Source organism: Colletotrichum phormii (assembly GCF_030913505.1).
Source record: "Colletotrichum phormii strain CBS 102054 chromosome Unknown BDP81scaffold_2, whole genome shotgun sequence".
Lineage (NCBI taxonomy): Eukaryota > Fungi > Ascomycota > Sordariomycetes > Glomerellales > Glomerellaceae > Colletotrichum > Colletotrichum phormii.
Window position 1 is genome coordinate 2,697,290 of NW_026851444.1, and position 22,588 is coordinate 2,719,877.

General features: G+C 55.3%; 5 protein-coding genes across 5 annotated transcripts; 4 read left to right on the forward strand and 1 right to left on the reverse strand.

The window, feature by feature from the left end:
• Window positions 1-1,806: 1,806 nt before the first annotated feature.
• BDP81DRAFT_89969 (uncharacterized protein) lies at window positions 1,807-2,635 on the reverse strand. Its single transcript, XM_060596474.1, has 2 exons — window positions 2,591-2,635; window positions 1,807-2,531 (listed from the first exon to the last, which is right to left on the reverse strand). The coding sequence occupies exon 2, from the start codon at window positions 2,473-2,475 to the stop codon at window positions 1,867-1,869; it is 609 nt and encodes a 202-aa protein (XP_060450910.1). The 5' UTR covers window positions 2,476-2,531; window positions 2,591-2,635; the 3' UTR covers window positions 1,807-1,866.
• A 521-nt stretch (window positions 2,636-3,156) lies between these two features.
• BDP81DRAFT_416699 (uncharacterized protein) lies at window positions 3,157-4,089 on the forward strand. Its single transcript, XM_060589555.1, has one exon. The coding sequence runs from the start codon at window positions 3,186-3,188 to the stop codon at window positions 3,528-3,530; it is 345 nt and encodes a 114-aa protein (XP_060450911.1). The 5' UTR covers window positions 3,157-3,185; the 3' UTR covers window positions 3,531-4,089.
• An 8-nt stretch (window positions 4,090-4,097) lies between these two features.
• Window positions 4,098-4,427, forward strand: BDP81DRAFT_416700 (uncharacterized protein). The gene has a single exon (XM_060589556.1). It carries the CDS (start codon window positions 4,147-4,149, stop codon window positions 4,372-4,374), a length of 228 nt encoding a protein of 75 aa, XP_060450912.1. The 5' UTR covers window positions 4,098-4,146; the 3' UTR covers window positions 4,375-4,427.
• Window positions 4,428-14,860: 10,433 nt separating this feature from the next.
• BDP81DRAFT_308770 (uncharacterized protein) lies at window positions 14,861-17,095 on the forward strand (the record flags this gene model as incomplete). Its single annotated transcript, XM_060583494.1, has 2 exons — window positions 14,861-15,341; window positions 15,759-17,095. The coding sequence occupies 2 exons, from the start codon at window positions 14,861-14,863 to the stop codon at window positions 17,093-17,095; spliced, it is 1,818 nt and encodes a 605-aa protein (XP_060450913.1).
• A 2,670-nt stretch (window positions 17,096-19,765) lies between these two features.
• BDP81DRAFT_307633 (nicotinamide N-methyltransferase) lies at window positions 19,766-20,671 on the forward strand (the record flags this gene model as incomplete). The annotated part of the gene is made up of 1 exon (XM_060583380.1): window positions 19,766-20,671. The coding sequence occupies one exon, from the start codon at window positions 19,766-19,768 to the stop codon at window positions 20,669-20,671; it is 906 nt and encodes a 301-aa protein (XP_060450914.1).
• Window positions 20,672-22,588: the final 1,917 nt, after the last annotated feature.

A 22,588-nucleotide genomic window follows, 5' to 3' on the forward strand; every position in this document is an offset into this window, starting at 1 on the left:
GCTGCCGGCAGATACGGTATCACGGCGGCTGGGCTTGGTGCTAGGCTTGCTTCCCGCCTCACACACACACACACACACACACACACACATATACACACATCTGATTTTCGGTGGCACGGGGACGGCCCAGTTGGCCCGCATTGATGGCGTCCAGTAAAGGAGGGAGAGTAGGTATGTGATATTTGCCCATGGACGGCGCCCCCCTCCTATCGGCGAATAAACGCACACACGCACATACACATATCCATGCACACTACTTCTATTCAACTTAGGGGCGAACGATAGTGGGTGCGATATCATGGAGGATGAGAGGGGAGGTGGTAGTGGTGGTGGTGGACCACGCTCTGGAGCTTGAGTGCGTCTGTGAGTGAATATTGGTGACAAGAATCACGCAGCCATGGTCCGGCTTACATCGTCAAAAGACTGGCTGGCTGCCTCCCGAAAATTTTCCTGCCAAAAAAGTGTCTACATCACCATTGGTATGAGGTCGAAAGCTTCAGTTTTCTGTAAGCCCGTCCCTCCCCCGGCTCATTATTGGCATGGCACCCCCCCGGCCCGGGCAAGACCGAGCCAAAGATTCTCCATCTCCAGCCAGACAAGCCCTTATACCGCAGGAGGTATACGGATTTACCACTGGACATATAAACCTTCTTTTCTTGTCTCCGATGCAACGGTGGGGGAAAAAAAAAAACTCCAAACCTGGTGGCCTAGCTTGCCTCGGGCCCCTTGAAGTGCCTGAGCACGGCGGTCTGGGAAGGAAAAGCGGAATAAGAAAAAAACAAAAAAAACAAAAAAAACAAAAACAAAACAGCCCTGGGCATCCTGGGATGTGCGCAGGATCTACACTGCAGGGAGACCCGGAGAGAGAAAGAAGAGCGAATGCGTGAATAGTGAAGAAACTTGGAAAATAGAGTACCCCGTAAGGGTAGAGAGAGAGAGTAGAGTATGAGTGAGGCTTGTTAATTGCGTAATTCCACGGTCCTGAAGCAGATCGTGACATCGTTTGCCGAGAGTTTGCCTACACTACGGAATACCTGCTAGGTTATTGTGCCTATCCCTTCTTCTTTCTTCTCGTGAGATCATGGCACGCATGGATGATGGAAGCACTGGATCTCGTGGATCAACCTGCTGTCATCTGCCTCCCGGACCCCTTCCCCGTCGCAGACAAGAGAGAGAAAGAGAGAGAGAGACCGGGGGTTCGCACATCATGTTTGATATGTCGATCACTATTCACCCTCCCAGTCCCAGGGCACCCAGAGCCAGAGTGCCAGGCGTGCCAGAGTCCCACGGGGTGACAGCTCACCTTTGACGTCGCATCGGATCTACAGGAACGGGGTAGCCATAATTCCTCATCAGTGGTGCAGGGGCAAGGAACTTGCCGCAGGCCGTACGGGCGTGACGGAGTACCGGAGTACGGAGTACGGGACTAAAGTAGACGATAGAGGAGCGGAGGGGAACACTACATCACTGAGAAGTGAGAACCCAAGAAAATTCGGTATAATACTCCCAAGGGCCCAGGGGTGAAAGTCGTGCCCCCCCCCAGTCCTCAGCTCTCCACACGTCGATACGCCAAACCTGTTTTGGAAAGCCTGCATACTGGTAATAGGGACAATCTCCCGCCGGCCAACCTATCACAACAGGCAAAAAAGCAGGAAAGGTCGGTCTTTGCAAACGGGGGTAGCGCCGATTGGTAAAAGATGCGATTTTTTCCATCGTTTCTTTCCATATCTCTCCTCCCTTACCTGATACTGCCGGCTCTCCGAGGTGGTCCTCCGAAAGGAGAGGGAACATGGGAACTGATGACTGAATGCAGTTTCCTTTGCGCGAATCCTTCCCGTTCGTCCTGAGTGATGGGACGATAACGTCTTATGCCGGATAGATGCTGGGTATTCGGACGAATTTGCGGGAGGGGTGCTTTGCCGTTTTGGCCGAATTGTACGCAAGTACACGAGTGAAACCTGATGGAGGGGCCACTCGTGTACGGTACGGAGTTGTGTACCTAGTGCCGGCTTTGTCTTCAACGACACTCCATAATCTTTTGCTCCCAAACACGTCAGGTAGCCATTCGACGGGCCAGGCCCTTCCCCCTCCCCCTGTGTTTCTCCCCCAAGAAATTGAGATCATAGAAGCAGTGGGCACCGGTCTCGTTTCGTTTTTTTTTTCTTTCTTTTTTCCCCTACGGAAACTGGAGTATCCGTACCGTACCGTATCTGTATGCCCGCCGCCCACTTTCTTCAAGCACATGCACCATCTATAATCCCCGTGCTTTGTGGAATAAAGATGGGAGAGACTTTTTTCACTTTTGCAAATGGGGCCAAGGCCAACATTGGCAGGGAACTGGGGGGCATTCAGCGGAAAGTTTGGAACGGGGTTGAAGCCTGTACGACCGTGCCTATGAGTACCGTGCCCGTGGTAGTGTATTCGTAGTAAGGCCGAGGAAAAAAGGGAAAAACAGAGAAGGGATCCGCTCTCCATGTGAATGGAAAGCCTGTGCCATCCAGGAAGAGAGGTTCAGTGGATTTCAGTCCTAGCTGGATTTGGTATACGACTGTTAGCGGGAGGCACCTGGTACTGGCGTATAGGGACTGACTGCCTTTCAGAACTCTGGGCGTGCAAAGCATAGGCATGCATAGCTTGTCCGGGTCTCGTTAGCAAGCGGCTTCGAGTGCCATGCCATAGCGCCTGGGGGGTATCCAGATCCATTGTAGAGGACGGGCAACAACCTGGCTTGCCTGGATCACCCACTGTCCACTGTGGTAGTGTAGTGTTGTACTGTGATGGTAGGTAAGGTCGCGGTGCAATGCATGTGCTGCAGTAGGCGAGGCTTTCTCTGGGAGAGCATGAAGCAGCGGGGGGAATGTGTGCCTTGCGGTCCCCGCTCTTTTTCTTTTCGTGGTGTGAGGCATCTGTAGACGTAGACGGTAGGGGGGACGCTTGTGCTGCGTGTGTTCGGAGTTTATCTCGTTTGGGGTTAAAGATAGAAACCTTGATTTGACGCGTGGTGGAGACGTTTCTTTCATTCTTTCTCGCTGCCTCGACCAAAAGTCTTGTCCCGTCTCCACTTACCCACTAAGCAGTTCGAAGTACGTACCGCTGTCTCTCTCACGTGTCCCGCACCGCTTGTGTGTCTTTCCACCCCCCCCCCCCCCGCCCCGACCCTGATCCACATCTTACACTCTACTCTCATGAGCCCCACTCCTTTCATTTCTGTGTCTTTTCTCCTCTTGCTCTTGTTAGTGACACTGGATAGTGGACACATTCGATTGTCAACTTGTCATGGAAGGGGATATGGGCACATATGTCATGCCTCTCATACCAAAGACTATAGATTGCTCCTCCTCTCCATCTTTCTCTCTGTAAGGGCCATGAAACATCAAGGACATGATCGGTCTGAGAAAGCCTTCGGTCCCGAGCTAGACTGTCGACGGCTTGGTGTCCTGGCAGTTCTTCATAGCCAGACGCACCCAGAACAGGGTCTCCTGGCTAGGAAACTTACATCCATGGCCCTGGGTCCTCTGGCGAAGCTTTGAGGCGAAAGCCTCCGTCTGTGGTTCTGGTCCTGGCCCCCAAATCGAAGAGACACTGGCAACTGGCAACTGGCAGCGAACTGGTGGTGGCGAGCACATCGTGCTTCAAAGGAATATGGTACAGGACAGGAGGACTCTGTACGTAGGTAGTCTGCAGACTGTCAACAATCGACTCTCACACCCCAGAGTCAAACCGTCGTCCCAGGAGTATGGTTCTATCACGCTATGCCAGCCCGGTGCCCGCCTACTCTGGCAGGCCTGGCAAGCCGCAAGCCTGGGGGGGGTAGATGCCGCCAGTCCGCCCGCCACAAGCCATTGCGGCACGGGCAAAACCGTTAATCTTGCCATACACCAACACCACCAAGGCCATCACGCAGTCTCGCGCCGTCGTCGCCCTAGCCCAGTAGAGGCCAGACTAGACTTGGCCGACGTCGCAAACCTCCCAGGCGTGGCCGTGGTCTGTGTAACTGTGTTGAGCACTTGCTTGGCCCCTTGGGGACAGAAGACAAGGCCCACGGGTCGGTGCTTGGCTCGAGTCTTCAGATCGCTAGCATCCTCCCGCCCCGCCGTGCCCGCTTCCCTTCCCACACTTCCCCGACGCACCAAGACAGCCCGCCCCATGCCGTTTCGGGTCTGGGCTCCCTTGTCATTCTCGTTTACCATTGCTGTTTTCGTCACAAGCGTCCTCAGCATCGATTCGGTAAGGCAGAGCCCCTGCAACATGAGATCTGCGGAACCCAGAGAAACGGGTCCTGCGTATACACGGCTCGATTTGCTGGCCAAAGCCCTGTTGTCAATCTCCCCCCTCTTGTCTGGCACGTCTGGGTGCGTGCAGTGTGCGCGGTAAAGAAAACATGGTGAAAATGATCCCCAGGGCAGGCAGCTTGGGTCCCTGGCTAGCGCCTTTTTCCTGTACAAAGCCTGCATCTCGTCTATTCGACACAGAAAAGCAACCACGGTCGAAATGCTGCTGCCTTGAGAGACATCAAGGCCGGCTCTGGGCCCTGGCAGCTCGTGACCCCGCCCGCGTTTATGACATCCGTATGACCCGTGTGGATCATGACGGCAACAAGAGACTGAGAGTCGACGAGATGAGAATCGAGACATGCCTGCAATCGTCTTCAGTCGCGAGGTGCCGCAACGGCAGTTGATAGTTCGTATACGAATAGACAGGCCTGAGGGATGCTTCCAACACTGCGGTATCTGTATGTAGTACTTCGTACGGATATTGATTTTTGTCGGGAGACGAGACACCCAACCTTTCTTTGCCTGCCAATGCTTCTGCTCGAAGAATGCGAACCCGCCAATCCGCGTCGACGTCCCATCGGATGCGAGCCATTGGCCGGCCAAGTATGCAGTGTTGCCCCGGGCCGTGGGCGATGCTGGGAGCTTCTGACTTGGGCGCAACGACTCGGCGACGACTCAATAGAAACGCCTCAGTTCCTAGAGAAGGTCGGGTTTTAGCAATATGAAAGATGGGTATTTGAAACGCTGGCATGGACATTCGAAATGGCAACCAACGACCGAACCTCTGCGGACCCGAGTCTCAGCCATCCGATGAGGCAGTCGCCAGTCTAGCCAACGTCGTCGACATTCGAGAACCACACAAGCCTCAACGGTTGTCGGTGGCATCGTGGATCGTGGAGTTCCACTATATGGCCCTGGGAAAGCACTGGTGGACCGTGGTGACTGAAGCTACTGAGCAGGCCTTGAGACTTGAGGTCGAGGATGAGGAATGTGAATCCGTAGGACACGGAACGACGGCGGACGGGTCTCTCATTCCGCGGTATTGAGAAAACGGAATCGCACATGCGCCTTTTCATTTGCTCAATTTGGGCGATAGTGGAGACGTCAAGTACGTACCCGAGATGTTTCCCTGTGGGAGGTTTCTGAGGTCTCGTCCCCACCTGCTGCTATTCTGTTCGGCGACGCCGATCCCAGGAACCTTAATCATCGACCGTCGCTTCACCAGCCGATGATAGATGGCCGTTACCTGATCCAATCAAAAACGCTCTTTCCTTCCCGCGTTCCGCCGTCACCGCCAGGTGAGCGATGCTGTGATGGAAAGTCACAAAGTCCACTATTTGTTGCCGCCCCGCAGAATGCGAGATGTAACCCAGAATCATTAAAGAATGCTGGTAACAATGACGATGCTTTGGAGAAGCACAGAAGGTCTTGGAGGATGGAGCACTTCTTCCGTCTGCGTTGAACCGGTATCTCGAGTGTTTGTAAATTCCTACTCTCGACCGGCGTTAGGGGTCCTACGCTACAAGACAACCTACCTTAGGCGGGGGATGGGTTCGGTTTGAGAATCGAATGGTTTGGGGTTTACCGTTGGCGTTCAAGCAGTCCTGAGTATCAAACCGCGTTCCCGTCATGTTTGGTCTCGACTCCCATGGGCCATGGGTGCTCAGGCAATTTCCAACTGCTCCGCAGTACACTTTGGATGTAGGTACTGCGTAGCAGGCAGAGAAACTCTTGTAATTGCGTAGCATGCAAGCATGGTAAAGTCCGTACGGACGGATTAAGGTAGCATTATGGACATTAGCAGTTGCCAGTCAGATCTCCAATCTGTACAGTTCACCGTAAGGTGTCCGTACCTGCCGAATGGCTTCATCTTGCCAGCAAGTGGAGGAAGGTCGAGGGTGAGGCTATCGCACAGCTTGCCCAAATAGGAAATGTGATGGTCCGTGCGAAGTACCCCTCCCTTTCAAGGTCTCCACTGGGGAGGTATGAGGTGGTAACCGACGACCCTTGTGCTGTTCGTCCCTGCACCTGCCTGCCTGTCGTCCCGTCCGTCTCGTCCCAAGCATTCGGATGATGGGTGTCGGTGTCTCGAGCATCTGCATCCTGTGGCCTACCCTGTGCTTCCGTTTGTGCCTCACCTCCGCATCTTGGCTAGCTGGGTACGGAGTAGTGATTCGAGCAAACAACAGCAACAGCATGGAAGATGATGCAGGATCGCCCCGTGCCCACACCTGACGCTCGCGACACTTGTCTCTACCAGTACAACACCCCCGTGCCCCCGCAGGAAATGCGGTTTCTAAGAGGAGCCAATCGCGACAAAAGCAGGAGCTAATTACGGATACTCCTCCCCTCGGTGTTGAATGGTTGAGAACTTGAGTCCATCTATGGATATTCGTATGCGTTCAATAAGGTATCTGAGGCGAGGAAAGAAAGACACGCACCAGATGCCGGTACGTTCCTGTGATGTTCAAGAAGGTACGGATACATAGTACTTGAAGTACCTTAGGTAGGTACGTTCTGTGATTTCCCTCCTTACCTCAGCAATTGCACAACGGGAGTCAGTGGAGGAGGGAAGCCGACGGCGCCTTCCCTTTGCCCTGATCTCACCCTCCCTGCAACTGCAACCCGACCGCAACTGCAACTGCAACTGCGACTGTGACTGCCTGCTGCACTTGCAAGTTTGCCAGCCCGGCGGTGGCTGGCAGACTCAGCCCTATGGATGCTCCCACCTCCCACCAAGTCCATCCCGATACCCAGTTTCTCAGATTCCCCAGTGTCATCAGCCACACATGCGCTTTCATCAATACTACATTGTAGCCTGCTGCTGGGGGGCCACCACGACAGAATCAGAAAAACGAAGCATCCCAGGAGTCGCGCTGGCGCTGGCGTCGACGGCAAGGGACCCGGCGGTACGGATACACAAAAGCATCCATCGTTGGGCCTCAACGCCGACATGGGACTGGGACTGCGAGGTCATCTCCATGACCCATGATCCAAATCCGACTGCCGATGCAACATTCTGGGGCCGGCCAGAAACATACGACAAAAGATACGATGCCATGCCGCCCTTGACGCCAATCTCCAGGTACCTACGGATACTCTGCCCCCTTCGCGGCTCGTCCTCGTCTACCTTTACCAGAAGAAGAATGAAACTTCATTTCACAATCCACTGTTCGTCAATGGCCTTGAGCCCCCCGCCAACATGATCGATTTTCGGCACCATGTACCTTGTCCTAGACAAGCATCGTCCCGGCTCGCCTGAATCGCCATCTGCGCGTACCAAACTTCGCATCGGATGCAGCCCAATCTCTTGGGTCAGTGGACCATCATTGTCGTCCTGCGTGGGATCGCTCACCTTGCGGACTGGTCTAGACTCTACGGATAGATTCTATCGCCGGCCATTGCCAGAGTCGTATTATCGATCCCACGGACTGCTTTGCTCCAAAGTACCATACCACGGCGGCTGCCATTGCATTGTACGGATTGTCAAAGTCACTAAGATCGCCTCATCCCTTCGGCCCATTCCACCCTGCAGCATTTCTTGCACCCTCGCCAAGCTTGCCGTCTTGACTTGCCTTGCACGCTGTCGGTCAGTCATGGGATCACTCATGAACCTGATTTTCGATAGAATACGACCCCTCGCATAGCGATGGTTATGCACCGGCCAGGGGGCACAGTCGGATGTGGCCAATACAATTGCAGACGAGAACACGATCCCGCACACCAACATGCGCAAATCTCACCCACTGATTTCGACGTCTCCCTCTCTCTGGTTGCCGCAATCGTCAACCATCCCGACCCACGCTTCGCTGCTGCCCATCCCCCGGGAGCCCACGCCCACGCCTCTCATTCGCTCTTCTCTCGCCCCTTGGTCCTGGCTTACCCGGTCAGCACTGCCCAAGGGACGGTCCTCGCTGTCTTCACACGTCCCCCACATCATCAACGATCAGTGAAGCAAGCGACCCCTATTCACTACAGAGTCGGGTTCTAATACCTCAGACACGACCAATGATGTGGCCGGGCCGCGGCGGCATAGGAGGCCGCAATCGTCCAACATTGAGCCAGTACAACGGACGCTAAAATGTCCGGCGAGGTGATACGTCGAGTCGGTTGAGCCAATGAAAGATTCAGATTGGTGCTCGGCGCCGTCATCCTCTAACGTGCCATCCTCCCAGCGTTCGAATGCAAATTTAAGCGTCTGCCGAAAGATTTTGCGACAAACTTTTCACGATGCTCTGACATGCATGATAAACCCCTGAGTACGGGTAGGAGGAGCGGAAACAGAAGGCTTTGTGAGTCTTAGATCTCACCAGGGTACCCGACGAGGCCTCTCCAGTCAATGTCTTTAGGGCGTGCCGTTGATTCGGTAAGGCTGAGCGTCCTCGACTTATCTGGGCGCAGACTCGCTTTACTTGACAGGACGCACGGCGGCGTCGAAAGATCCCGACGCGCGGGTTATGGGAAAAGACTGGGCGGCACAGAGGCGGCTTGCGTGCTGCATGTCTCTTCATCCAACGCCGGCTAGCTGGTTATACCTCAAAATGGCGGGATCGCTCCCGTCCCCTGGCTCCACACGAAGACCCTTGAGGTTCAGCAAGCCACCAAACGAAGACATGCAATGTGCGCTCTTAGAACAAGGGGCTTGGGGGCCTCACTGCCCCGTGCTATTGACCATATTGGTCGAGTCTCACTTACGGACTGCTTCATTCGAAGTAATGGCACGCGGGTCCAAAGATGAGATGACGCTTGCAACCCGCACAGGTGCGCCAAGGAGAAGAAGAGGGAGAAGAGCATGGAAAATTCCGTTTGACTGGTTTCTAGAGCATTGCAACTCACGGCCGGCATACAGCTCTTCTGACCAAACGTCTTTCGGAATCAGAGACACAGACTAATACCACAAGCTCCGGCGAGAATCTTTGAATCTCGGCGACCACCACCTCCAAGTCGACACGACATCCCTACCTGCGTTGCTCGGAACGAACCTACTCATCCTCGGTGACCACAAGAGCCGACTGCCAAAGTTAGCATCCTGCGAGCACAGCGATCAATCGATAGCGTTGTATGGGTCGTAAGGAGTACACATGACGTTGCTATAAACACGAGATGACGGAAGGAATACGCCGTGCAAAGAATGCCACCTCCAGGTATTCGTACATGCATCATCCTCTGTCCCGTGGACCAGTCAATATTAGTTGCCAATTATCGACATGCTTCCACGTTTGATGACTGCAGGGTTTCTTGTCCCTCAGAAACCCGGGTCGGTAAGGCGCATCCATGTTCCCAGGAAAACGGGATGGAGTCAAGCCAGCGAGTGCAAGGTACCACTACGTGCCACGAGCATGAAACATTGGTGGATGCGCAAGTCACTGAACACTGCCCTCACCCGTCGTGGCATCTGAGTGGCAGCCCTTGGCAAGGTTGGGGTTCATCGGGGCTGGTGAACGCCGGTAAGGTTGCACCGCCTCCTGAGTTTCTTTTTAAAGATTTTGACTACCTATCTCCACGGCAAGGATAGCGGGAGCCGTATAGACACCAATCAGAGGCTTCCAATGATGGTCTCGGGCAGATGAGCCACCGCTACTCCTGATCGGGCGACATGTCTCGATGGACGATGCTATACCACGTCGGCTCTCTACGGTTTTTTTTTTGCAGTGCGGAGACGACTCGAAGCTCCCATGGCCTCCATGGGTGCCTCGTGTGAGCTGCCCCGGTTGGCGACCCATGATGCGGAATGCTGTGGTCAGTAGCGCATCGAATCTCGCCAAGCGAAACCGCCCTATACGTGTACGTCTGAATGCGACTGATATTGCGAACTATGCTTTGGACAATGTTACTCTCCAGGGCATTAGCGACAAGTCGAGAAGCAACATCGTCGTGACTTAGCAACATCAGAGAGAGTCAGAGAGTGAGAAAGAGAGAGAGAGAGAGATTACCCTTGTTCAGCCCGTGCGGCAACGGCCGTAATCCCACGCAGACTAGTGAAATACTCCAATTTCCATCACAGTCCTGCGCGCTAGCAAGAAAGCATTGTTTGGTACGCCGGCGGACGATGATGTTCCAATGGTCCGGCTTCACGTCTCGAGTTCACCAACCCAATGCGACACACATAATTATCCAGGAGTTCGACGTGTCATACTCTGTGCAGAGGCTTGAGACCGCCAGGGCAAGTAGTCGCGAGGCAACGCCAAAGCAACAAACCGAGAAAGGCTATCTAGGAGCCCTGGTTTGCCTGCCACAATGGAGACGAGGCGTTGAATGGCAACAACGTGAATCTTCCAGAGGTCGACACTAGCCTTTTGTCTCATCGTGGCCGGTGCTTGGTGGCATGAGGACTGAGGACGAAAAAAAAGCATCTAACCACCAGAACTCTGGTCTCCACCTGCCGCACAAACATTTCCCAAGGGGTCGGTTGCACCAAAGATCAAGTCTCGGACTGGGCCATTTCGAACTCTGGCCATTTCGACCTCTGGCCATCGACTGGATGGAATACGCCTCTAGAGAGCGCTGCCGCGACGTGGTGCGTCTAGCGTGCAATGACTATGACCGAACGGCTCTGGAACCCTTCCAACGTCTGAACCCTTGAACCAGCCAACAAACCCGCCAACAAACCCGCCAGCCCGGATTGGCATGGCATCACAGACAAGAGACTCAGTCACGCCGCTTTGGTCGTGGAACTCTATCTGGGCCGTCGTGATTCTTCGAAACTCGATGTTTTGCCGCGTGTCGTGGCCGGGGGCCCGGACGGCTGTTCTCAACGAAGACTTTGAACCACCAGCCCACCTTATTGTCTCTGCTAGTCGAACATGTACGATGCAAGCTTTCCCGCACACTGGAACTTGGAGGCTTGACAAGATTGAGCTGCCCGGATACCGTTTTGGGACACGATACCACGAACAAGATGCTGACACGCATCGTCATCCCAAGGCAGGGCGGGAGGAACAGCAACGTTGGTGGCCGTCACAAAGCGCTGGATCGGTACAGACTCTCTCTCCGGCCCGTACATGATCCCATTATCTTTGAGGAGGCACAGGCGCCGTCGGATGGTTCGAGGTCGCTATATCCAGTCGACAGTGCTACCCACACTCCAGGCACCGCCTGGAGCAGCACGATATGGGGTGACTGCAGGACATCCAATGTCATGTCCAACCTCTAAAGGCTCCGACTAACAACGTAGAGGGACGGATAAGGCCGGGCTGTGCACACCAACAAGTCGGAGGCGGGCCCGGCTTGCACACCAAAGTGCTGCCACGGGCTGCAAGCGTGGAGAGAGGCGCGACGCCATTCATTGGACCAACTCCCACACTCACGTCCAAAATCGCACTGAGATTGATCCCTGGGCCTGGGATGAAGGAGGCTTGTTCAGCACAGCACGAGCACCCGCAGTGTGCAGTGAGTAAAAATGTCCCGCCCCTCAACCACCTCACCACCTTACCTAGAGTAAGCAACGCAACACCATATGCGTACTGGCGCAACATACAGAGACAGAGTACGAATACAGACAGACTCACATAGTGTGGGAGAAAGTACACCGCAGCAGCACCTCCCGCCAGTGCCTCCACAATAACCCGCTCCCCCCTCGCTCACGATGAACCCCATTTTGGAGTGAGTTTATGCCATTTCGAGGCTAACATGCGGAGCGCATTAGCTGTCACTGACGCATCTGACGCACACTGGCGAGTTATTGTCGCTCCAAGATACAAATTTGGTTCTTACTATCCACATTTGGCTCTGAGGTTGGCGAAAGGGGGCTGTGGCTGTAGCTGTTGGACGTGCTTCATGCACACTATTTCCAAGTCAACTTTCTTTTCTTCGAACCCTCACGTTGCTTTACGTCCGTCAGCACATGGAGGACCTTGCATATACCGCTTGCTGTTTACAGGTCCTTGAATTTTACGGTACGGACCAAAGTTGCGACGCTTTTTTGATGTAAGAGTTGATGGGAGAGTGGTACACAAAGAAGAAAGCGCTGCATAGACCGAGAGACGTATCTGTACGGATACTTCTGTCATTGTGCAGACCGGCCTCGCAACATGACCTGCATATACACTGGCGATCCAATATATGTCCTTGTTCATGGAGGACGAACCAAGGGACGCTGGACGCATGGCCGGCAGCAGAGCGGAAACGGATGGTTGAGCCCTACGGAGTGCTTGGGAAGTTGGTGTAGTGCTTCGCGACCCGGTTGCGGCGACGTCAACACCTACCACGGCGTGCACGGCAGACGGCTCAATAGATGCAAATCATACCGACGGCATCCCGCGGCGGCGGAGAGCGACGCCCCCAGCACCACACCTGACTGGCGGGGGAACGGCTCTGCTTCTTCGTACGCTGGCAACAGGCTACCGGACTACGAAATAAGCTACATACAGTTGCAGGACGGGGACTCCCAACTGGGCACCGGGCCTGACAAGTCACTGCCTGGGAATGCTTCGCACAGCATCTGCACCTTCGCTGCCTGTCTCATTTGGGGCCCCTGTCAGGCCCCTCGCGTCTACTGGGACAGGACCCGAGAAGTGCTGGACCGCTCAAGGGGAGTTTTGCCAGATACCAGGGTCTGCACACAACTTGATGCTGCTCCGCAAGCCACTTGTACATGCGAGAAGTATCTTCTACCGTGCTTCTTTGTGCCAGGGTGTCCCAAGGCCCGATCTGCTGGGGGGTTTGGCGGCCCTGGTCAGCATTGGCCCAGGGGGTGCTGGCTGCCATTCTGTAGCGTGGCAGTGGGTGTGAAGCCTGGTTGTGGGAGGCCACCAGCTTGACCGGCCAAGTACTGAGTACCGGGTGAGCTAGGTACCCATCTCTATGGCTGGCCGTCACCATCTTGTTCCCAGATACCGGTCTCCATCCACGCATACGGCGTACTGAAGTTGTCGACGACAGATGGTTCCTTTTCCCTCCAAAGCTAATGGATGTCTGTCTCTGTGGTACACCACCGCGGCAGACGGCTCAGAGAGCACAACGGATAGAAATGAGAGACCAGTTCAGAGACAGATCTTGGCATCCCGCATGAATGGGCAGAGACAATGATAGAGGACACGCCCCCGCCCTCTCTCTCTCTCTCTCTCTCTCTCTCTCTCTCAGTCTCTTGAAAGTGTCGAAAAGGCTCGCAGTCGAAGGTCGAAAACCCGAGTCTGGAATGGACGCTGTTTCGTGGCTCTACCTCCCGGTGTCCTCAGGCCGAGCCCCCAGCCAAGTCAAGCAAGGCTAGTTCGTTTTGGTGCGTATCTTGCGCTAAATGAGGTATCCACGGAAGCAGAGGGGACAAGAGGAGATGGTGCAGACAGGCGAGGATGAGGAGGAGGAGCAACAAGAACGAGGGACGAAGAAGCCGCCTCTGGACCATGGACGCACACCCACACGCCTCCATGGACAAGGGCTCACGCCCACACCCACGTCGAGGACCAGCAACCACCCTCCTCCCCACCACGCCCCCTTTCCGCTCGTCCACCCCCTGACCCCTGCCGCAAGGTCGGCGTACGGTACGGTACCGCCTCTCGCTCTGGCGTTGCTGCTGCCGCTGCCGCTGCCGCTTGCTCGCTCTCGTCGGTTTTGTGCTTGTTGCTCTGCCCTACGAGACTGTCGACATTGCAGGAAAAGCACCCCTCCGCCCCCTGGGCGTTGGTCCCCTGTCCACTTTGGGGGTTCACCATCTGGAGGAGACTGATCCGCGTCGTCCACCGGGTCCCAAGTGCCAACAGCAAGCAAGCCACGGCCGTCGAACCCATGTGCCCCCGGTCTGCAAGATGTGGTGGTCTCTTGTCTCTGCGTCTGTCTCTCTCTCTCTCTCTCTCTCTCTCTCTCTCTCTCGACAAGAGCGTAGCTCGCAGCCGGTCTATATCAGTCGTGAAGCCCCCAAGGCTCTTGGTGATTTGTTTCTCGCCTCCATCAGTCTCTACTACATCTATCTATCAAACCCAGATCTCTGGATTCCCACGACACCAAGACGACACGGTCCATCACTTAGCAGAGTAGTCTGTCTCACGTTTTCGAGAAAGATATCCTCCACCCAAACCGTCACTTGCTTCCTTCTCGCCAGCAAGCACAACAACTCACTCACTTGCTACTACGTTTGGCTACCTTGCGCGGCAATACGTCTTTTCGTAGTCAGTCAGGAACAACCCATATCCTCGGAGGCATACTACCGCCAGCAAAGCAAAGCAAAGCTCGGAGAAAGAGAGAAAGGCATTCGCCAATCATCCAACGGCCCGGTACCTCACAACGCGGAAACGCCGCGGGCATGAACATCGCTGCAGGTGCGCTCACCAGCCCCACATCCAAGCAGGCGCAGCACAGCGCAGCAGTTTTTAGCAGGTCAAATAGTATAGACGACTGACAGCAGCGGGTATCTTAGCAGTGACGGCATAAAAGCAACTGAGAGAAGAGTGTGGCTTTGCTTCGGACTGAGCGAACCCAACCAACCAACCATATAACATCGACTTGAGGACTTCGCAACTCGGATTTGACCGAGAGGCCTTCCACAGATCATCACCCTTTTCCCTTCTCTTCACCACATCATCATACACACACACACACACACGTCGTCTATCTCTACCTACAAAATGGCTTCGATAGACCAGTCATATACCATGCTCCCCAGGCACTTGAGCCCCCAGCACCACGACGACTACATTCTTTACCCCGAGCCACCACAGGGAGTCTTCAGCACAGCACCCATGGAGATGAGCATCCCTGCCGACGCCTCTTACATGTTCCCAACCTCCATGGCAATGGATCACCAGCCCGCCCTCTACGACAACAACTTTATGTATCAAGGACGCACATCACCTGGCCTTTACGAAGACGCCGAGTTCCAGTTGCCTTCTTCCAACCTTTCTACCGCATCAGCACCATCGGCGGCCTCTTCCAACGTAGGCTCGCCCCAATCCCACAACGACCAGCCGGCGCCAATCCTCGACTGGGCGCACCCCGGCATCGCTGTGACCCCGGGCATCGTGCCCCACGACTACTACAACACCGCCGGTACAGAGTACTCGACCTACGCCGGCCCAGGTATGGAAGACTTTGCAACTTTTGAATTTGCAAACACCAAGCCCCCGGGTTTCGTGGGTGAGTTGCCAAACGCTTCTAGAACCACTCTCGCGCCCTCCTCTCGCGCGCTTTCTTCTTTTCCTTCTGCTTCACACGAGTCAATTGGCTCTTCTCATTGTACAAATACAGCTATAGCTTCAGCTGTGCGTGTGCGCGACTCGGGCCCGGTGCCGGACACTCACTCGTCCTCCTCATCCCCCGTCACGCCCGCATCGCGCAAGTCAAGCTTGTCCTTTGTCTCTCCTAGCTCTACTTCCTTCTCTTCTCCTCCGGCTCCCGTCTGGGGCCATTCGCCAAAGACTCCTCGAGTCTCTACTTTCTTTTCTCAGAGCAGCGGTCATTTCATCGCTCCTCTTGGTTCTTCTTGTTGGTTTTCCTCTGTCAAGCAGCATCATCCTTATCGCGGAACGCCCGCTGACCACCTCTCCGCTCCAGACCCTTCTCTGATTCACCCCGACATCAGCCGCCCCATGATGAGCAACTTCCAGAACCCCAACCAGTATCCTACCTCTCCCGCCCTCTCGCCCTCGCCACAGTCAATGTCAATGGTTCGCAACGGCAGTCAATCACCATTCCTCCACAGCGGCTTTCAACAGCAGCAGCAATTCAGCCCTTACGCCACTCCCGCAGACGTCCGCCGCCCCAGCCTTCACTCATTTCCCTCAACCTACTCTGATGGCAACAACTACAGCGGCGATGAGGGCAAGGAGAAGCAGAGGTGCCCCCATCCCGAGTGCGGCAAGGTCTTCAAGGACCTCAAGGCGCACATGCTCACTCACCAGACTGAGAGGCCCGAAAAGTGCCCCATTGTGACTTGCGATTACCATGTCAAGGGTTTCGCCCGCAAGTACGACAAGAACCGCCACACCCTGACTCACTACAAGGGAACCATGGTGTGCGGTTTCTGCCCCGGCTCCGGTTCAGCGGCTGAGAAGTCGTTCAACCGCGCCGACGTCTTCAAGCGCCACTTGACAGCCGTTCACGGCGTCGAACAGACACCGCCCAACAGTCGCAAGAAGAGCAGCAGCGCCAACAGCGGCAAGAAGCTCGCGGGATACCCTCCCGATGCCACTGGCAAGTGTTCCACTTGCTCGCAGACCTTCTCCAACGCCCAGGACTTTTACGAGCACTTGGACGACTGTGTGCTGCGCATTGTGCAGCAGGAGGACCCTTCTGAGGCCATCAACGCACAGCGTCTGGCCGAGGTTGAGAACGACAAGGAGGTGCACCAGACGTTGGAGAAGAACCACCTCCCCACGCAGACGCAGATGCCCTCGAACGAGGAGGAGGACGACGAGGACACGATGGAGGACGATGACGAGGAAGACGGCAAGCAGCGCGTCAGCGCGTCGCCCAAGAGGAAGGGCAACCCAGTCAACGGTGTTCAAAAGTCGCGCGGCCTCACTCACTCCCGGGGAGGCGGTCCGATGCCTGTCAAGGCCAAGGGCCGCAAGAACCGACGCGACTACCCGTCATCCTGGGGCTTCGATAAGGGCCAGATGACGATGAAGAAGCGGGTGATGGCAGTGTTTGATGGACCCCGGCGGCTGGCCAAGGACGACATGATGCTGTCGACGGACCACGAGGTGCGCATCAAGCTCACGGACGGCAACAACTACGTGACGGACCTGGACGTGCAGACACTGAAGCGTGCCGAGGGCTTCCTTGGTGCTACGGACGAGGAGAAGGGGCCCTGGATCTCTGACGATCCGACAGAGGAGCAGCTGCGGGAGATGCAGGCGATGCTCGAGAGCTGCCAGACGGCTCAGTAATGGAAGGCGGTGGAGGACAGGCACATTGGGATGCTACATTTGGCTTTTTCTTTTCTTTTTTTGCGGTGCGGGAAGCGACTTGAAGAGCGGCCAAAAAAAAAATTTCTCTACACTACATTTGGTGTTGCATGGTTTGGCGCAGACGTGTACGGGACTACAACGACTGGCTTTACGAGGACGGGAGGGGGGACATGAGGTTCATGATTGGACGGATACGTTCCATGTTGTTTTGCACCTGAAGAAAAAGGAGCATTTTGATTGATACCCTATACTACATTACGGCCCAAGGCTTGATGGTATAAAACAATGAGACACTTATCACTCGCTCTCGCTCTCGCTCTCACTCTTCTCGCTCGTGATCATTTGTCTGCTGTCGCGATATCGTACCTCGGGTATAATGTGGATATGTATAACGAGTCCCGATCCGATTGCTGTCGGAAACAAGGGATGATGGAACAGGAACAGGAACAGGCTGACAGTTTTGACAGCGCGACAGGGTCAGTGATTTTGGCAGCGAAGACCGGCAGCAATAGTGTCAAGCAAGGAGGGGGGATCAGGATGGAGCATTGGAGAGAGAGAATGGGATAGCCGTGCTGAAGGGTGAGCAGCGGTATTGCCGGATCGGGGATGGGATGGCCTTCTTGGCCCTATGGGATCCCTATCAGGCTTCATCACGATTGCACCGTTGGGGTTTTTGTTTTGTGCGACCTCAGCTAGCCTAGCCGCCTTTTTCCCCAGTTGCCCAGGTCCCGTCTTGCTAGGCAGCGAGAGTAAACGACGATGCGACTGGTTCTCCTCCCGACTTTTCCGCTCTGCCGCGAGCGCACACACACCGGTGACCGGCGTGCCGGCCTGTCTGGGTAGACCGTATCCCGTACCTGTGGTTCTACCTAGGCCTGTGGTCAGGGGGGGGGGGGTGGGATGTGGATGACGATGGGATGAAAAATGTAAGGTACGGTAAGCATCATAATGCTGTGGTTGATGAGAATGATGAAAATAGCCATGCATAAGTGGCATGCACATGTCGTGACCGCAGTCTATTGACGGTGTGTGTGTGTGTGTGCTAATTACAAGCATTTTGCACTTTGGGGAAAGTAACTTTTGGAGAGTGTGAATGGTTGGATCTATCATCTGGGGCAGGGACAGGATCTGGTTTGCGGATGCGGGTGCGAGGGGACGGCACAGAGGCAGTCTGGTGGCTGTGCTGCCTCTGGTTTTTATTTTATTATTATCTTTTTTTCAGTGAGGTCCCCGGGCGATGGTGGTGGTGGTGATGATGGTGGTGATGACGGAGAGGGAGCCCAGAGAGGAGTGGAGCGGAGGGACACCGCTGTCGGGATGCGGGTTTCCTGCGAGTCCCCACCTCAGTGCTAAGCTTCGGCTACGGGGGGGGCCACTCTGCAGCAGTGCAGCGATGTGTTTGCACAGCCACCCGCGCTTTTCCCTTCCACTGGCACTGGGCAGAACCCGCTGACGACGATTTTCTCCGGCGGTGTGGTCCCTGAAAGAGGCCCCCAACGCACCGACCGAGGGACAGCCCAGGCGAGAACCTGGAGGGAAGGAAAACATCGTGGCCAGTGTGGCTGTGTCGCGGCAGCATCCGCGCCCGTGATGTTTGCTCCAGGTTCGTACCTTGCAGAGTATCCCAGAGGGTATGAAGTAAGAGATAAAGTACCTTAATAGGGTACGCAATCATCACCAACCTGGATTATCCTGACGGTCTGTCTCCCTTCAGGGAAGCTTCCACCTCGCGGTCAACCCTACCCCATCCAACTACTAACAAACATTTACCCTATACTTATGGAATACTCACTTACCTAAGGACCAAACTTATGTAAACTCCTACGAGACAGCGGTGCCCTGTGCCGCAATTGCGCGTCCGCGTCCCCTACGCCTCCCGTCCCATCTTTGCGTCCTTTCATGACGTTGTGAGGCTCAATGACTTTTCATCCCACAATCATTGACACCAGACGCGGACGCGGTTCCTTGAGGCTCTGCTCTGATCTGATGGACCATGGGCGGCTGTGCGGACGTCCCCCCTCCCCCCCCTTCTTCCTCCCGTCGGTGCCACCGCGAGGTTCTTTCGGCATTGACAGACGCCACATTTTCTTCGTCACGTCTTGTTTTTTTTTTTTGAATTGACGTGTTCCCTGTTCGTGATGCTACCGGTCTCGGTGTCTTTTTTTTATTCGCTGTTGAAGTTTTTGATGGTTCGGACTCGCGGTGCCCCATGATGCATGTCGCTGCTGACCGATCATTGAGACATGTATTTTGTGAATTCGATGGTGGATGGCGAGGCAATTCGACTACCCCGCCATGGGCGTTTAACCTCCTGTCCTTGCAGACGCGCGCACACACCAAACGCACGCAGACATCGCAAAGCCGAAGGAAAAAAAAAAGACGGCAATTTGCCAACCTTTTTTTTTTGTCGTACTACGCATACCCTCAACGCCACTGCGCTTCGACGACACTCTACTCGCGGCATATCGCTGTCGGCTTCGTCCTCGTCCTCGTCATCGTCCTCGTCGTCGTCCTCGTCGTCGTACTCGCATTCGTTCGGTTCGGTCCTTCGTCCTTTGGTCCCTGGCGTTCTCGACCGCCCACTCCTGCTCCTCCTCCTCCTCGCCACCCCGTAACCCCAGCGCTCTTCCTCGTCCCTCCCGTCACACAATGGCGCTCACATCCCGCATCTCCCTCACCGGCCCGCCGGCCGAGTCCCCCGAAGACTACCTCATGTCCTCCCTCGGCGTCATCTTCACCGACGACGTCACGAACCAGCACGGCGACGCCACCAACGGCATCGAGTACACCTCGCCGCACCTCCGCCGGCCCCTCATCTTTGAGCTCGCCGAGCCCGACGCCGCCGACGACCGCAGGCTCTTCAGCCACTACCTCTGGAACTCGAGTCTCCAGCTGGGCGAGCTCGTCGAGGCCGGCACGCTGGGCATAGACACGCCCGTCCCCGTCCGCTTGGGCCCGCCCCTGTCGCACTTTGACGTCCGCGGCAAAACCACCCTCGAGCTGGGAGCCGGCACCGCCCTGCCGAGCATCATGTCCGCCCTTCTCGGCGCCCAACGCACAGTCCTGACCGACTACCCCGCCCCGGCCGTCATGAAGTCCCTCCGCCTCAACGCCGCGCGCAACATCGACCCCGCCGTCTCCCCGACGGGCGCCCTCACGGCCCGCGAGGTTCTCGTCGAGGGCCACTCGTGGGGCGAGCTCGACGACCCCTTCTCCCTCGCCAATAAGCACGCTTTCGACCGCCTCTTCGTCGCCGACTGCCTCTGGATGCCCTGGCAGCACACCAACCTGCACAAGTCCATCGCCTGGTTCCTCCGGCAAGGGCACGAGGCCCGTTGCTGGGTCGTGGCCGGGTTCCACACGGGCCGACCCAAGATGCGCGGCTTCTTCGAGGAGGCGGCCCTGGCCGAGGCCGGGCTCGAGGTCGAGACCATGTGGGAGCGGGACTGCGACGGCGAGGAGCGGGCGTGGGTTTGGGACCGGGGCGTCGAGGATAAGTCGATTCTCAAGAGGTGGTTGACGATCGCCGTGCTTAAACGCAAGACTGCTGCGTGAAAGGAAGAGAAAAAAAAAACAAAAAGGGAAAAAGGAAAAGGAACGAATAACAAAAATTGTGCCACCAATCCACCCAAACAGTTCGATGGACTACCTAGGTACCAACCATGGCAGCGGAAACGGGGGTGGTTTTCAACTTATAAGGACCGTTGGTGCGGACCTGAAAAGTCCGCTCTCTCTCTCTCTCTCTGATGCTGAGACATTCCAACGACATCATTTCTTGATTCAGCTCTAGGCTGCTAGGCTCTAGGCCCTATCCGAAGTACCCGCTCCATTCTTCGGGGGGAAACTTTTGCCTTTATTGCTTCTCGACTCAACTCTTCATCTCCTCGGAGAAAGATGGATGAAGGGGGTAAAAGCTAGCGCCCGCGAGGACGATGATGGGGGGGGGGGCGTTTGTTTCGCCCGCAATCGGCTTTTTCTACGTCGGTATGGCAAGAAAGCAGTAGAAAGCAGCAGGAAGCAAACAAAAGCAGACAACGAACGGAAAGCAAAACAAGCAGCTTTGCTGTGCTCGTGTTACGGGTACCAGGCCCGGTGCGGCTGAAAGCCAAGGCGCCCTCAAGAGCTCAGAGGTTTGCGCCCTACGGATACGGCCCCTATGGGGCACGAGGGGTTCTATCCTATTTTCAGCTGAGAGTAGCCCCTGATCTATGACTCTTGATTGGCTCAATGTTAGACATTGTGGCTTGGTCCTAGGCCGCCCCCTTTCTCGAGATCTTGCTTGGGAACTTTTGGACGCTTTGGAATCATTGAAACCGTCGTCGCCGTTCTAGGTATTGAGGTTTTCTTACCTAGACTGTTGCCGGAGTAAGCTCCTTTGGGCGTAGACACGGGGGGCCTAGATGCAAGCTGGGGACTCGAGTATTGGAGTTCAATGTCTATGGCTGATGGGCCGGGTGAGAGCTATGAGTGGGAGAATCGTAGAGTGAGGATGCATTGTGCTCGGATGGAATCCCTAGGGCTAGAGCTATAAAGGGGACGGAGTTTGGTCCGAAAGGGGGTCCGGCCTGTTTACAGGAACTGAGTCCATTGAAGTTTTCCACGCCGCACCATCGACCTTTTCCCCATTGTATGCCTTTATTGCCTACCTCTTTCCAGTATCGTAATCAACTCTATTGCACTATATTCCCTTCCGAGGCTCACCCAAGTATCCAAGCATCCATCGTGCATTCTTCCCATTTTCGCATCAGCTCCACCATCTGCGCATATCTTCCTCAGTCCCATTCCCGAGCCTCATATGAGACACGAAATTCAAACTTGATCAGTAATCTTTTATTCGTTCACATGTAGTACTATTCGTAGTAAGTACTTCGTTTACATTGAATACCGAGTGCGGAAGGAATGAGAAAGCCTGTGACAGCTGGACAGAAACAACCCGCATGCCTCCCACCCACAATTTCGGATTCGCTTTCGCGAGACAACCAGGACCCGAGGAGCTGGGTAAGCAGATTGAGGTAGGTAGGGTGATAAGTAAGATAGGTAGCCTGATATCAGCCCGCAGTGAGCAACGTCTCCTTGCGTCAAGTTTGGAAAATTTCCCGTGATTTTTGGACCCGTCCCGAGATTCAAGAGCGGGGGTAAACAACAAAAGCAGACCTATTACCTACCTATCTTGCATGACCGGATGCAGCGGCCGGTGGGGGTTCAAGGGGCCTTTTCGATTCCCATCCGCACTGATACTTATCTTCCTGCTCTCCTGTCTATGCTGGCTCAATGTCGTTCCTTTTCACATTCGACAGCGGGCTGCTCGGTAGGCTCGGTGGTTTTCGAAAACATTCCCAATGCATGGTAGCATCGTGGCTGGTTGGGCATAAGAGCGTTGCATCCTCAATGCTGTTTGTTGTCAAGGAAGTACAACGACTCCTCCCGTTTCACCTGCAATGCTGCCACCGGATATAAGTAGGCGACAAAGCT

Excerpts from the sequence above, each read along its gene's own strand:
- BDP81DRAFT_89969 (XM_060596474.1), bottom strand. The coding sequence starts at position 2,475 with ATGGAGAGCGGATCCCTTCTCTGTTTTTCCCTTTTTTCCTCGGCCTTA.
- BDP81DRAFT_416699 (XM_060589555.1), top strand. The coding sequence starts at position 3,186 with ATGAGCCCCACTCCTTTCATTTCTGTGTCTTTTCTCCTCTTGCTCTTG.
- BDP81DRAFT_416700 (XM_060589556.1), top strand. The coding sequence starts at position 4,147 with ATGCCGTTTCGGGTCTGGGCTCCCTTGTCATTCTCGTTTACCATTGCT.